Consider the following 14,755-nt stretch of genomic DNA (forward strand, 5'->3'; position numbering starts at 1 on the left):
CCACTGTCCCTGCACAAACCCCTTTCTTTCTGAATACCTAAAAAACAGTATGAGATTTTAGAGACCACACAGGACAGCAAAGTGCCAGAAATACTGGAGAACAATTTATCTTCTTTTTTATTTAGTATAACACAGTGTTTGGTGAATAAAAATGGAGAAAAACCTGCCAGCCTGGGAGCTCCTTAGTGTATTCCTGTGCAGGAAAATCAATGAAGAGACATTTTTGGTTTTGTAACATAACATATTTGAGTTGTTTCCATCAGTTTGTCCAACATGCCTTTCATTTCTGACCAATACGTTTCTAATTCTAAGTGAAACTACATGTCTCTACTGCTCACAGATGACAGGAACAAATTAAAATTAAGAGGTACTAGTAATACATATATCCTGTTGTCTGCAGACATTTGGATGCAGACTTTGTGACTGAAGAGTTCACAGTGCTAAGTATGGTTACTGCAGATAGATCATTCAGCAAATACTTTTAAAACTCCTGTCATCTCAGTTTGAAAGGAACTTAAGACAAGTAATAATTAAGAATTTAACTGAAATTATTTTCAAAGGCTGAGGCAATAAAATGGCAGAAAATTAACTTTCCATATATGATTTTAAGGATGTGTTTGAATTCATCAGACTGCAGAGTTTTTCTCAAATTTGGCAAGGAAAAAATCAGTTTTGAAAGTAAAAAATAAATACGCCTATGTATTTCTTGAAATATCCCTTAAAAAGTCTCTGCAAGAAAAAGTAAAACCTGGCATAGAAACAGAGATGTAATCCTATGGGCTATAAACTCTCAGTAAGGAAAATAAAAGCTAAGAACATGAAACTAAGCAACCACTTCAAAGCTTTGCAAAGCACAACATTTCCTTTTTTCAGAAAAAAAAAAGGCAGAAAGATTGAAAAGAATTTCACAAAATAATCAGAAAACTTTCTGAACTCCTTAAAAATGCTAACAAGTTGGGTTTGGGTTCTTTTCAGGAAAGTATGGTTCAGGAATAGTACGCTAGATTACATATTGATTACTCAGATAAAGCGAGAAAAACCAACATAGTGATAAAAAACATAAAAACAAAAAGCCTGTGTGTCATGCTACGAAATATGCCAGAACCTTTAGTAACTGAAGGAGTATAAAAGCTTTAAAAAGTTTTAATAGAATTATGTTTTCCTTCTTATGATATTAATGGAATCTTTTTATTTTTATTTAAGAGGAAAAAACCTCATAAAAGCTATACGTATTTATCTTTAAAACGCAATATTCAAGATTATAAACTGAAGTAAATAATATATCTGAAGTAATAAATATATCTATTTTTTTGCTCACATAACACTATGGTTTATTGTCTGCATACATGTACTAAATCCAAAGGATCATATAAGTCCCCCTAAGCAATCAGTAGTATCATTTTAAAAAAGCAATTCATTTCAGAAGTCTTGATAAACTACTATTACCAACTTACTTCAAAATCACTGACAATAAGAAATTTATATGACCTGCAGGGATTATTTCTTTTATTTTCCTTTAAATGTCTTTCAGTCAAACATAAAAGCCTTCTGTAATATCTCAATATAAACAGAAAATGGATCCAAAGAAAAATCAATGTCATCAGTGTAAGCCAAAAACACTACCACTGTTTTCATTTCTGTTCACTGTAAAAAACCTAATGCATCTTTGGTAAGTAAAATGAGTTGCCAAGAAATATTTCAAACATCATTCCCTATATCTGCTTTCTGAAAATGTGGTTATACTCATTATCTGACCAGTTTACAAAATTTTATCAGCTAATGCAGAATGCTGGTGTATTTAAAAGTTATTTTCTTTGAATATTTAGATTTTTGATAAATACAGTGAAGAGTTATGATATCATGAATGAAAAATTCTAATTCAGGAATAATCCAATCATTAACAAATTGTGATTTATGTCATCTTATTTCAAATTACAGACTTTTAGACATCTAACCACCACAGAGCAACTTATGTGACCTTTCCTGAGAGGAATAATTCTCCAAGCACTCTTTTCTTTTTAAATGACTGGCTGTGGAGGAAATTCTAAGAATTAACTTTTAGATGAGAACTAGAAAAAAAGAATTCTACCTACATTATCCAACATTTGTTCCAGACACATTAGTTTCAGTAACTCACCCTCTACTGTTAGAGTACCCATTTTGGATTCCAAGAAATCAAACAGTGTACTTGGTGCAGATGGTCTGGCGTTTCCTAGCTCTTCTTCATCTTCTGGTCTTATTCGGCCTCGGCCTTTCCCCTTACCTGTAAGCATTAAACCCTTTTTTGTGAATGAGTAATAAACAAATAAAAAAGCACACACGTTTTCATTTGATTTAGAAAATGTTTGTATTTTCTGTCTTTAAAAAATTCTGTCACAGAAAGGCACTGACAGGACAAGGGAGAACAATTTTAAACTAAAAACTGGAGAGATTTAGATTAGATGTGAGGAAGAAATTCTTTACTATGAGGGTAATGAAGCACTGGAACAGGTTGTCCATAGAAGCTGTGGATGCTCTATCCTTGGAAGTGTTCAAGGCCAGACTGGATGGGGTCCTGAGCAACCTGATCTAATGGGTAGCCTCTCTGTCTGGGAGGTGGAACAAGATGATCTTTATGGTCCCTTCCAACCCACGTTCTTCTGTGATTCTGGAATACACATTTCCCATTTAAGGCTAATTAAGTATCTGACTTCCAATTCAAAAGTTTTGACAAGAACATAATACGCAGAAACCTTTCTCAGGGATTTGCTTTCAGGTCTGCAATGCATTCTAACTTACAGGAAAAAAACATGCAAATATACCCTTCTATAACTACATTGATAATCCAACATACACAAATTCTTTGACTTGTAAACAGTTTTAAAGCATCTCTTTGCAAGTTTTACCTCTAGGTGGTGGTCCCTGAATGGGTTTCTGTTTACTGTTGTTCAGAAGAAAATTTAATGCTGCCTCTAGGCTGTTACTGTTATCCATAAGTGCCTGTCTTGCTGCTTCTTTGCTAAAACCCATCTCTGTTATGTGTTTTAGAGCCTTTTCATCAACCTGAAATAAAAAGTACACACAAAAGTAATAAATACAGCACTCTATAAACCCATCAGATTTTACATTAATTATTAATTGAAACAATAGTTCTTGTTTAATTGATTTTAAATATTCCTGTTTTATATAAAATCTTTGCATACAATTTCAACAGAACCAGCTAATCAACAGATATTTTTATTAGTAGTATGGTTTTTCATTCATTAGTTTACAGTTCTACTATTACAGGCTTTCAAGCACAAATACTCCTCATTTCTATGAAAACTAAAAGAAATATTTCAAAAAAACATGGATATTAAAACTAGCCATCTGTTCCAGTATGAACCCTTTCACAACTTTTGCAAACAATGCAAAACCCAGTTACTTCTTAAAATACAGAGTAAATATAATTGTAGCTAGAGGTTCTGCAGAAGAAAGCAAAGAAATGCAAACAATTTACTTCTGCAGAAATGCAGGCTCTGTTACTCCAAACTGTATAGAGCATGATGATAAAAAGCCAAAACAGGAATCACAAAGCATTAAGTACAGAAAATAACATTGCACATGCATCTAAGTCATACCATTTACCCATCTACTTCAATAGCTGCAATCAAAAACATTCTTAACTGGAACCCCATGAATATAACATTCTGTCTACAAGTTCAAATATCGTCATATCAAGACCCTACAAAAAACCCACGAAAGCCCAAGCCTAATGGAATCTAACCTCTGAGATAAATATTTAACTTTTCCTAAATAAATGTTTAGCCCAGAATCACAATGAAACTCGTAACTATTTCAGTAAGGTACAAAAGCACCATCAGTATTCTAAGCAGACCTCAAAATTAATTGAAAGGAAAGTCGTAATTCCTCAAGGTATTTTGATTTTATTCTTGTTATATTTGGGGTTTTGTTTTTAACATTACACATTTAAGACTCCATTAAAGTCTTCCATCTTACCAATTCTCGGTAGACACCTTCATTCTTCCCCTCTGGTTTTGCTATCTTCTCTTTCTGGAACAGTTCCCTGTTTCGATTCGCTCCAGCACTCACACTGAGATTGCTTCTGCTACTACCACCACCTCCTCCAAATGTCTTGGTCTTTAGATAAGCACAAAATAACATTTCAGTAAACAGAAATAATGAAAATAAATCTGAATATTTAGCTGGTAGAAAAAGTGCAGTTCTTTTGTTGTCGCGGGTTTGTTGGTTTGTTTTTTTTTATTATGCTCTGGGTCAATAAACCACTAATTTACACACACACAGAAGAAGATGAATTTATTAGCTAGGATTTTTTTCCCTGTGCCCAAATGAGGCTGTAAAAAGGGTATATAATTCCAGCTGTTGCAACGTACTAAGCAATTTGAGAAAGAAACTAAAAAGAAGAGCAAAGGAGAACATATAAACCTGACACATTAGAACTAAATTTCCTAGCTACTTTTTCAGAATAAGTTCAGGGAATCACGGAGGCTTTGATAATTAAAAAGAGCAGATTAAAATTGATAACCTGCATTTATTACTTAAATCTTATTAGCAAAATTGTAAACTCCTCATTTTTTATTAGTGATAGCAAAATCATATCTACAATAAAACATTATGATACATTTATTAGCTTTATTAAAATAAGAACATAGCCATCAATTCAAAAGGACTCTGATTAATCTTTTTAAAGATACAGGAGCAGAATAATAAGCAGGCAAATATCAGAAAGCATTTGTCATTTAGGAGAGAAATACTTAACAAGAAAAAAATCAATCACAGTAAGTAAAATGCTGCAACACATGCATTCTAACCTCTTTGCTCTTTGCTACTTCTGCAATAGCAGCTGTTCTCTGCTTTTCAAACTCATCATTGTCCGCAACAGTTTTTACAGTATTTGTCATTTGCAGAGTCTTTCTGCGATCAAGGTCTCTGCTATCCACTTGCACATAAGATGCACATTTCTGAAAATGCAAAAGAAATTTTTAATTAACTCTTCTGCCTGCTCTCCTTTGAAAAAAGACCCACACAAGTTTTATTCCATTAGAGTAGCAGACTCATTGATAAAAAATATGATAATGTAGCTAAGACATCATGATTTAATCATGATGATTCTTGGAAATTTGCTGATCCTTGCCAAATTCCCTGGCATTTAAGAAGGGACTGAATTAATGCCTACATGATCTGACTAACAAAATCAAAGGCTCCACACACTAAAAAAAGTTAAGTTTGAAATCGAGAAGAAAAATGTTAGTGGAAACTGTCACAGGATTAACACAGTTTTGGGGTTTTTCTTAACAGGCATTTTTTATATCCAAGTTATCAAGATCTAAGGTGTTTTGATAGCCTTTACTTAACTGGAACAAGATACCTAGATATCATAATACAGGTACTTTCATGAAGTGATAAAGAGAAGTACACTATACCTGCCCAAAAGGTACAAAAGGAGGAGGGCCACCTTCTGTTCCAATGTTACTCCTATTGTGTTTTGCCAAACTCTGTAAAAAAAAAAAGATAATTAATAAATTGCAAACAGAAACCAGATTGTATGATAAATGTCTCTATTTCAGGAAGTATATGAAATTTGCAAGATGAATATTTTAAACAGAAAAGAAATCTTTATTTTTAAATCTTGGGTGACCTAAGGTACGAAAAGAGTTGGAGGAGAGGCAGAGAAACAAAGAAAAGTATGGCATTTTGCATAATCACTAAGGCAATACATAGAATGAATGCAGAAAACTCAATTATATACCAAAATCTACACTAATAGAACAAAGCACAAAAATAGGCAGCAGATGTTTCTTCGTATAATGTCCAATGAACCCGCTGCCAGTAGAGATTGTAAAGGCACACAGCACCTTTAAAAAGGGATTGGGCCAATTCAGCCTAGAGAAGGGAAGGTTCGGGAGACCTTACTGATCTGTATGATGGAGACAGGCTCTTTTCAGTGGTACCCAATAAAATGACAAAGACGGTGGACAGAAACTGAAATACAGGAGATTCCCTCCATCCTGAAACACTTTTTTGACTGTGAGAGTGACTGAGACAGGAAGACTGGAGAGTCCCCATCCTTAGCGATACTCAAAAGCTGCCAGGGCACTGTCCTGGACAATTGGCTCTAGGTGGCCTTGACTGAGCCAGATGACCTCCATCCTCAACCATTCTGTGAAATTCATGATCCCATGCATAAGCAAACACAGAAAGGATGAATCAGAATTGTATCCTCTGATATATAGCAATTCTGTATGCCAAGGCTGTATAAGTGCTCAGACTGTGATCTCTCCCTAAAAATAATCTCCTTTTGCCACTGCTAGAAACAAAATGCTGTGCTACTAGAAAAAAAAAAGAACAGATCCTTAATGCAGCAAAAATGCATCAAAACTGCATTTCCTATAATGTATTTTTTTATCATCTTCATTTCTTACTGTCCTTTTCACCCAATGGATATTCATGCATAACTACATACACTCTCTGTTGTCAGAGACAGCCTTAATTACTTAAGGTTACATATAACATTTACCTATCTATTTATTACCCTGATGTAGAATTGATTTAAATCCATCATGTTAGAAATGGAGTATAAACATGAATAAGCTTTAAGCCCCCATGTTGTCAGAGAATTTCTTAAACTAAGTAATAGATTAATTTAGTCAATACATACCCAAATTAAAACTTTTGGTCCACTCCTTTCAAGTTAACTACTTTTATTCAGGAGCCAAAAACTGTTTTCTAAATCATTTATAGTTATTAATTCCTTTCAAGGTTGAAAAAAAAAAGAATAATCCTTTTTCTCATGCCTTGGAGCAAAAAACACTGATAAAGTATTCAATAAATTATTCAAAAAAAAAACACTTAGAAGTGCAGAAATCATGAAATTTTTCTGCTTTTGTTTCAATCAGTTCACTTAGAAATATGAGCTAACCAAGGGCTGATCACTGCAGCATGCTCACACCCCCCCCTGTACCTATTAACTGGAGCAGCACAGTACAACAGTGATTTCATGGCCAGGCCACTTCACTTCCCCAGAGCATGCACTCCAGGTGCAATAACCCCACACTTATTCTGGTATTTCTATCTGTTTGCTTGTTTGTTTGTACCTAGAGAAATGCAGGCAATTTTGGAATGAACTCCTACACTGAATCAAATTATAATTTAAAAAAAAAATTATACGCTACACAAGAACTCAAGCATCAGATTAATTCTTCATGTCCTATTATCAGGAAGAGCATGCTGAATTTATACTTTTTCTTTCTTTTTCAAATCAGAACCAAGAAACCACATAGAAGAAAAAAATTTTTCCAATCTACTGCTCAAATGTGCAGTTGGGCAAATGGCAAAAAAAGCCCTTAAAAACTGACTGCCTAATTACTAACATTTACCTACATAAATTTTGAATCATAACAAATTATTGCATAAAACTGTTATCCATAATGAAAGAATTCTAATGATCTAGTGGTAAATAAGAGCCCTGAAACCTTCTTCTCAAGGAACACCCTCTACTGAGAAATGAGAGCAACTGCTTTAGAAACCAAGTTTCACATTGCACTAAATAAAAAGCAAACTGCCAACATACACAATCATTTTTTAACTTGCAAGTAAATTTCCTCATAACCCAGCAGTAACTATCATTTACAATAAACTTTGCTTTAAATACATTTAGTGTACTTCTTTTACCCTTTTTGCTCTATTTGCATCATGACACTAAAACTGTATTTCCTAGAGCATCTTTTAAGGAACTATGGTTTACAATATGAGATTGCTAGGCATTATGTACTGTTGTACCCTCATCCTTCTTTACACATGTATTTTGAAGTATACATAAAACTACTCCCTTTCCCCATTAAGTAATCTCAACATTTAGCCTCGTCTTCACCAAAAGAGAAAAATCTTTAAGTATACTAGGCGTTTTACTTTTAGATGATCTGTAATCCTGAGTGTTAAAAATTTAAGAACCTACCAGTCTCACCAATCATCTCAGTAGATTTGCTTCAGACTTCATTTACATATTGTCTGGTGTTTTGCTTAATAGCAATAAAAGTACTCTTCCCTCATAAGAGGGGTACCAGCAATATCTTACAGATACTGATCCTTCATGTTTGGAACATCAGTCACCATCAGAACATGAGGAACACCACAAAGCAATAATTATTTGTAATTGCATTTTTTCCTAAAGATGTCCAAGACACTTTACCTTGTATTTCCAAATAATCTAGAAAAAAAAATCTCACAGCAACAGTCTCATTTACTCCTTCCTTATTTACTTACTATTGCTTAAATAGGGACACTTAATAAGACCTGAAATTTCCAGGCAAGAATTTACCTTATGATAAAATTGAATGCTACAAGGAAGAGCAAATTTACTCTTCATGCCGTGTGATTATGCTGGTCACATTGCTGTGATATTTGTTTAATGATGTTCAGTGCTGTGATAATTCATTCCACATATGCTACATTGTAGTATGAGTCTTTTATTACTAAAACTTGATTCTTCCTGAGAGCAATTTCAAAAACTGTTCTGAATGGAACAAACAGTAATACAACTGAACAAGTAGAAGTTGACAAGCAGGTGCAAGAGCAATACTTTAAGACAGGAAAAACAACTTTTATTCTGAAGTTTCATAATATCATTTGGCTTAATAACACTAACTTTATATTAAGTATAACACCCCTTATTTCATCATCTACACAGGATGATCTACAGACTAACACATCTCAGACTTTCTAGTGGAGAGAAAATATAAAAATGCCTTTAAAAATAAAAAACTAGCTTCAGAACAATTAATTTGAAATAATTACGCAAATGAAAGTTTTATGTCTTTTTATGCAAACACAATTCAGCATTTTATTTACGCCTTCATGGCAAGATTAGACAAGGAGTGGCCATGTCCTTATCACCTCTCAGATATTTTAGCAATTATGCTTATTTGTCAGCTGTACTCTTCTACAAACCCTTCTGAGCAGAATAGAACCATCAAGTTCTTAGGGAAACTGCTACCATGTAGCATCTGGCTTCTACAGACCTGTTTGAGCCCTATCTGTCTACCTGTCAGTGTGGATACAGAACTGGAACTACAATTTCCAGTGGCCATGGTTCATCTGTCCAAAATGATTCCTTGTCACCCACAGCTTTTCTGACATGGTCACATTAATGTGCTGTTAGCTGGTCAACAAGAAAAAGAAAACAATACTCTGGCAAACTCCAAAAGTTTGAGAACCAGTGCACTGAGGGTATAGCAGCAGGCAATAGTTAACTTTCTGTACCTTACCAGAGCAAATCAGTGACAGCTACCACTCTGTTAAATGTATTGCATATAGCCAAGAGAACTGGCTAACAAGTGCTGAAAGTTACAGTCAGCAGCATGCCTTTGGTTATTAAATGCTTTGCTTTTTTTATTTATGTAAATAGAGCCTGTTGCAAGTTATTTCTTGATAGTGATTTTAAAAAACAATTATTATTTATTATTTATAAAGCAAAACTTATCTGTTGAAGTCCTAGAAGAAATATGAAAACAAACTGTCCAAAATATCACTAAGAAAGCAAACTAGTTCTGTTCTTGTCTTGTGAGTTGCACGACATTCTTAAGATTGTGTTAGCTCTATGTTCTCTCTTCTGCCCTATCTACCTTAAAACTCAGCGTTTTTTAACTGAAGAGAGAACTCACAAGACTTAATACTAAGTAAGAATAAAAATCATAAAATGGGATGTTTCTGCTGTTGGCCTCAGAACCTTTTTATTTAAAAGCTTCACTTAAAACCAGGAATGCTTTTATGTTCTAAAAAACCTTTATTTTCAGCTGTAAAAGCTGAAGGATGCCGAACAGAATCTACTAGAATGCATAACTCTAAAATTCAAATTAATCTTGGTCCAGTTTGCCAAAATCTACTAAGTGCAACCAAACACCAAAGAAGTCCAGTTCTTATAAAAATTACTGAGCCCAACTTAGCAGGAGCAGCAATAAAATGAGTACTTCATACAGAACTAACCATCATGTTCGTAAGCAGCTACTCTGTTTCAGATAAGTGGATGCAAATATACAAAGATGTGTGGTTGTAGTAGCAATAGTTAATCTGGCAAGTATTTGAAAATATTGGCAGTAGGGTCACAGCTCCTGCCTTAGGAAATTCCACCTGTTTGTGAGAAAATGTATGGAAAAATATTCCTGCAGCCACTTTTGTTTTAATGGGACAGAAACCAAAGTAAAGGAGCTTACATGTATTTATGCCTTGCTGGAAGAATTTTAAATTTCCAGTTTGACTTTATAACAACAATTTATCTAAACTACTGATGAAATGTGGAATACAGGGCTCATACCAAAGGTTACCAACTTCAATGCTTTCTGTATATTTATTCAATTATTTTTGCCTCAAAAAGACACAGTCTGCAGGCAATAACGGTAAAAGGCAGAACTCCATAGTATTTTGGTACCAAACACACTGTTTAAGAAAGCAACCACCCATGACTACCAAAATAAATTTACTATTTTGATTAATGTTTTCAATCCCTGCAGAAAGGAATCGGTTCCCATGAAAAGATCACTTACTGCCATACATTTGGCTGCAGCCCTAAAACTATTTGGACAGTACAGTTCTAAAAGCTTATCATACCAAAGTTCACAGTCAACAGAATAAGCTTGACATTTTTAAATGTAATATGCAACTTGTAAGACAAGCATTGCCAGTGGTGTTACCTCACCCTTTGTAATTCCCACTTTTCTATAAGATGCTCCACTTCACCTCCAAGAACTGCTGTGTTACTGTCATCCAACAGCAAGAATCCATTTCTCACTTCAACAGTTCCTGAAAGCTTAATTTTTGTTCCAGGTGGAGTGTTCAGGCTAGAGGTAGAAACAAAGTCAAAAAATTCAAATACATTTATTGATATTCTGCCACAAAGAAACATATAAAAAAACATTCTTAATTCCATTATATTTTTATACAATATAATTATTCCATAATTATTATAATTATCATATGCCATAATAAAAAAATAGCATCAAAAAGCACAGTACTTTTCAATAGCTTTATCAGAACACTTCCCACCCATTATACAAAAATGCTATACTTCAAATTTGATTCTAACAGAGATGAATATTGGCAAATTGTCTGTTTGGTTAATACCCAATTTCATAAAACCAAACTAAAGAAATTATTTGGTTTGACCATCACATGATATTCTTAGACAACTGATTTTGAGGCAGTTTCCTCATATTTACAGTTAATAGTGGATTTCCAAATAGTTAATCATCTCTTTTGTTTTTGACGTTAAACATAGTAGACACATAGAATGGTTAGACAGGAACATTGCTAAGAGGCAGGACTGCATAAATAAATATAAAAAATCATGCAACTCGTAGTGCTTCTTCTCTTAGTACTCTGTAATTTAAGAACATATAAATACTTTCTGTCATCAGCTCTAACAAGGAGCCAGCTTATCTTCTTCTCACATGAATCTACCCTAGGAAAAGCAACAGCAGAAGCATAAAAGAATCACATATTTCCAACACGTAATTGAAAGATATGACAAACAGTGCAATTTGGAAACTGCTGCTTCTTGTGAGAAGCAGGACACAGCCAGTTAAAACCTTTCAACTGAGAGACAATCTCTTTAAAATATACTAAAGCTACTGTTGCAATCACATGCCCGTACCACATGGTGAGGAACATTCATAGTAGAGTCATCCAATTACAGTACCACCATACAGTGGCATTTAACCTTAGCAATGTTATGGATTTTTGGATTATTCTGATAAAGGCAAAGAAAATGAGATCAAAAAATAGACATGAAAGAAATACAGAAAAAAAAGAATTAAAATTAGGCAAGAGGAAAGGGGTAAATGGAAACCATAGTAATGAAAAACCTATAATTTAAAAGAAAATTGTGATTTTTATTTATTTAAAATAACACTATGTACAGAAACAGCAAATTATTGCAGTTTAATAGTCCAGCATCAAACCTGAAACAATTACATATTACACAAATTAAATCTTTAAATGTTACGTAAAAAGAATAGCTCACAACATTACTAGAGTGGTGAGTTCTCTAACATTTTTGAGATTTTATCAAAAAGCTCTCAAATTATGTCTTGTACTGGGTGTTCATCGTTAAACATTTTGTGATCTAGAATCTACTAACACAGGAGTCTGTTTGCCTTCCTTTATTGCTCTCTTTTTATTCCTATTGGAATATGATATTCCAAGTTCTGCTGGCTCAAGCTAAAATTAAAATATCATTAAATGTTCTGACAGCATCACTCTAAACTGCAAGCTGGCTCCTGCTCAGAAGGAACAATTTAACAGTAAAAGATGACATTCAAAAATTAAGTATCTATCTATATCTAACAGTTGCAGCTAGCTGAGAAAGAAGAAAGGTTTTTTTTAAACCAAAGTTATCTGAACTAGTAGAGTGCAGAGCACACCATGACTCTGCACACTAAACACCAGAGATTGTTTTTAGCACCTCCATAATCAAACACACAAAACATCTCCATGTTCAGCAGTAATCAGCACTCTTACCCTTCACTTTTAACTGAAGAAATATCCAAGTTAAAGGCCTGCCCATGGTTAAGTAGCATTAGTTGCACTGGCTTAGGAGTGTCAAGCCTGTGGCATTCCTGCTACAAAGGTAAGGCAAAAGATCTGCTACTACTAAAAACTGGGAATTTTGCCCAATTTTAAAATCACCCTCAAAATGCTGTGTGTTGTGAAACAACAACTCAGTAGATGGCTCCAAAAATCCACTTTCTTCCATTATGTAGTTCAGCATAAACAGAACTGTAAATTACATTCATGTATACCTTTGCATGCTATATTTAAATTTCTCCTTTATATACAATCCAAGATGAAAGCCTTTTTTGTCAAGCAATTTTTTTTTCATGAATTACTAAGGACACTTCCATTATTTCAAGGACATTTAAGTATCAAAGGAAAACATGGAAAATAAAGTTGTTCACCTTATTTTTGACATGCTACTGTATTCTATAGCTGTGCAGCTTGTGTGTCCATCAGTCATCTGTAAACGTAACATTCTGGGAGCAGCCTGAGATTCTTCATTATCCTTTGGTGCAGCAACATTGCGAATTTTCTGTATTTGCAGGACACATGGCCCTTCCAGCTAGATAAGTCAAACAGAAAAGACAAAATTGTTAGCACTGTTAAGCAAACACACTGTAATATCTAGACACACCAACAGATGCCCCCAGGCAAAGAAAAGTGTAATTTGATCAGGCAGTCATGTTGAATTTATATCACTCATGTAGTCTATGTTCTAAAGCATGATAAAAATGGCTTTTTCAGAGAAACAGTTGTGATGCTTCACACATCTCTGAGATACCAATTACAAAATAAAAGTGAATGAGAACAGTTGAGGAGGCAAACAAACAAAAATACAGATACTGTCACTTTGAACATAGCATGGAGTCCAGATAAGATTTCACTGCAGGGTATCACTGACAAAGTCTTCTAAAGAGCAGAAAAAGTAGCTGATAAGACTACCTGTTTGGATCAAGAGGAAATTTCAAGTACAACTGCTTTGTAAACATCAACTATCAACATAGCTTCTTTGAACAACGGTACAATCAAAATATAACAAACTGAAGGGACATCACTTGTCTATATTGATTATGTAAAAATTGGTACCCTAAACACACCACAATCTGTGTTAGAAAAAATAAAATAACTGAAAAAAAACCAAAAAACAAACAAAAAAACACACAAAAAGAAGCACCAAAAAAAACCCATCATAAACAAAAAACACCACAATAAAGCAAAACAAACCCACCTGAAAAATACAAGCCCCAATCAACCATCTGAATAATATATCACATTTCAGCTATGGCTAAGTCATTTTAATTTCTCTGAAAAAAAAGTTGTCTGCGGCTGTTCAACTGATCTCTAACTCCTAAATGACAGCAAAATGAGGAAAAAGTGCACAGTTCACCAGCTTCTAACCTTGAAGAACAGGTAGCCAGAAGAATACAAAATGAGAGCAGATAACCAGTAGGTGAGTATATATAAAAAGAAATTAATAAATAAGAGAACAGGAGCACAGTAGCTTTGCTGTGATGGCAGTAAATGATCTGATGTGGCAATCATTCTCACTGACAGAGGCTTTTTTAAATGCAGATCAATTTTAACTGGAACAACAAATCTGATCATCATTTTGACCAAAAAATAAAATAGGCTGTAGGAAACAAAAATCCACAATCTAAAAACCAACGAAATAGAAATTGGGAAGCATATGATTAACCTTTAACAGGAATTAAATTGCTGGCACCTTATGTTTTCAACTGCTTACCATCAATTTGCCAGTACTCAGAAAGGGACTCTCAGATAACAACATAAATCCTTTCTGAATGCTATTTCTGCAGTTAATGTTTCCATTGTAATGACACAAGTTCTCAAAAGAAAACCAGTAACACCTTAAATGTAACAACTTTAAAATTATACATTTTAATTTTATAGTTGTTTTTGTGCTTTAATTCCTTCATAAATACTTAAAGTATCTTTATGGTATATAGTCCTCTAGATAGAAATGGGAGGATTCAGTTCTCCCAAATGCTATTCAAATGTGGCCATCTTGTGGTTAATACTGGTAATATTGATTTTTTTTTTTTTAAACCCCTACAAAACACAGATATTAAATGAGTGAGACAGCTCTTTGTATTGACTGAAGTTGATAACCATCTATAATGGTCAAATACCCACACTTCATACTAGGACTCTCACAGCTTTTATGCAACTATTTGCCTATTATAACTGG

At 33.9% G+C, this 14,755-nt stretch overlaps 1 protein-coding gene across 6 annotated transcripts in view; it reads right to left on the reverse strand.

Annotated features, from left to right (window-relative positions):
* TDRD3 (tudor domain containing 3) overlaps positions 1–14,755 on the reverse strand; it is a 98,433-nt gene that overhangs the window by 31,536 nt on the left and 52,142 nt on the right. For all 6 annotated transcript variants that reach the window (XM_058856338.1, XM_058856422.1, XM_058856600.1 and 3 more), the window contains exons 4-10: positions 12,948–13,108; positions 10,691–10,832; positions 5,424–5,495; positions 4,812–4,961; positions 3,979–4,119; positions 2,886–3,042; positions 2,138–2,263 (exon numbers count right to left, since the gene is read on the reverse strand). In XM_058856338.1, coding sequence (XP_058712321.1) covers positions 2,138–2,263; positions 2,886–3,042; positions 3,979–4,119; positions 4,812–4,961; positions 5,424–5,495; positions 10,691–10,832; positions 12,948–13,108 — 949 coding nt within the window. The remainder of the gene's footprint in view (positions 1–2,137; positions 2,264–2,885; positions 3,043–3,978; positions 4,120–4,811; positions 4,962–5,423; positions 5,496–10,690; positions 10,833–12,947; positions 13,109–14,755) is intronic.

Source organism: Poecile atricapillus, chromosome 1 (assembly GCF_030490865.1).
Source record: "Poecile atricapillus isolate bPoeAtr1 chromosome 1, bPoeAtr1.hap1, whole genome shotgun sequence".
NCBI classification, from domain to species: Eukaryota; Metazoa; Chordata; class Aves; order Passeriformes; family Paridae; genus Poecile; species Poecile atricapillus.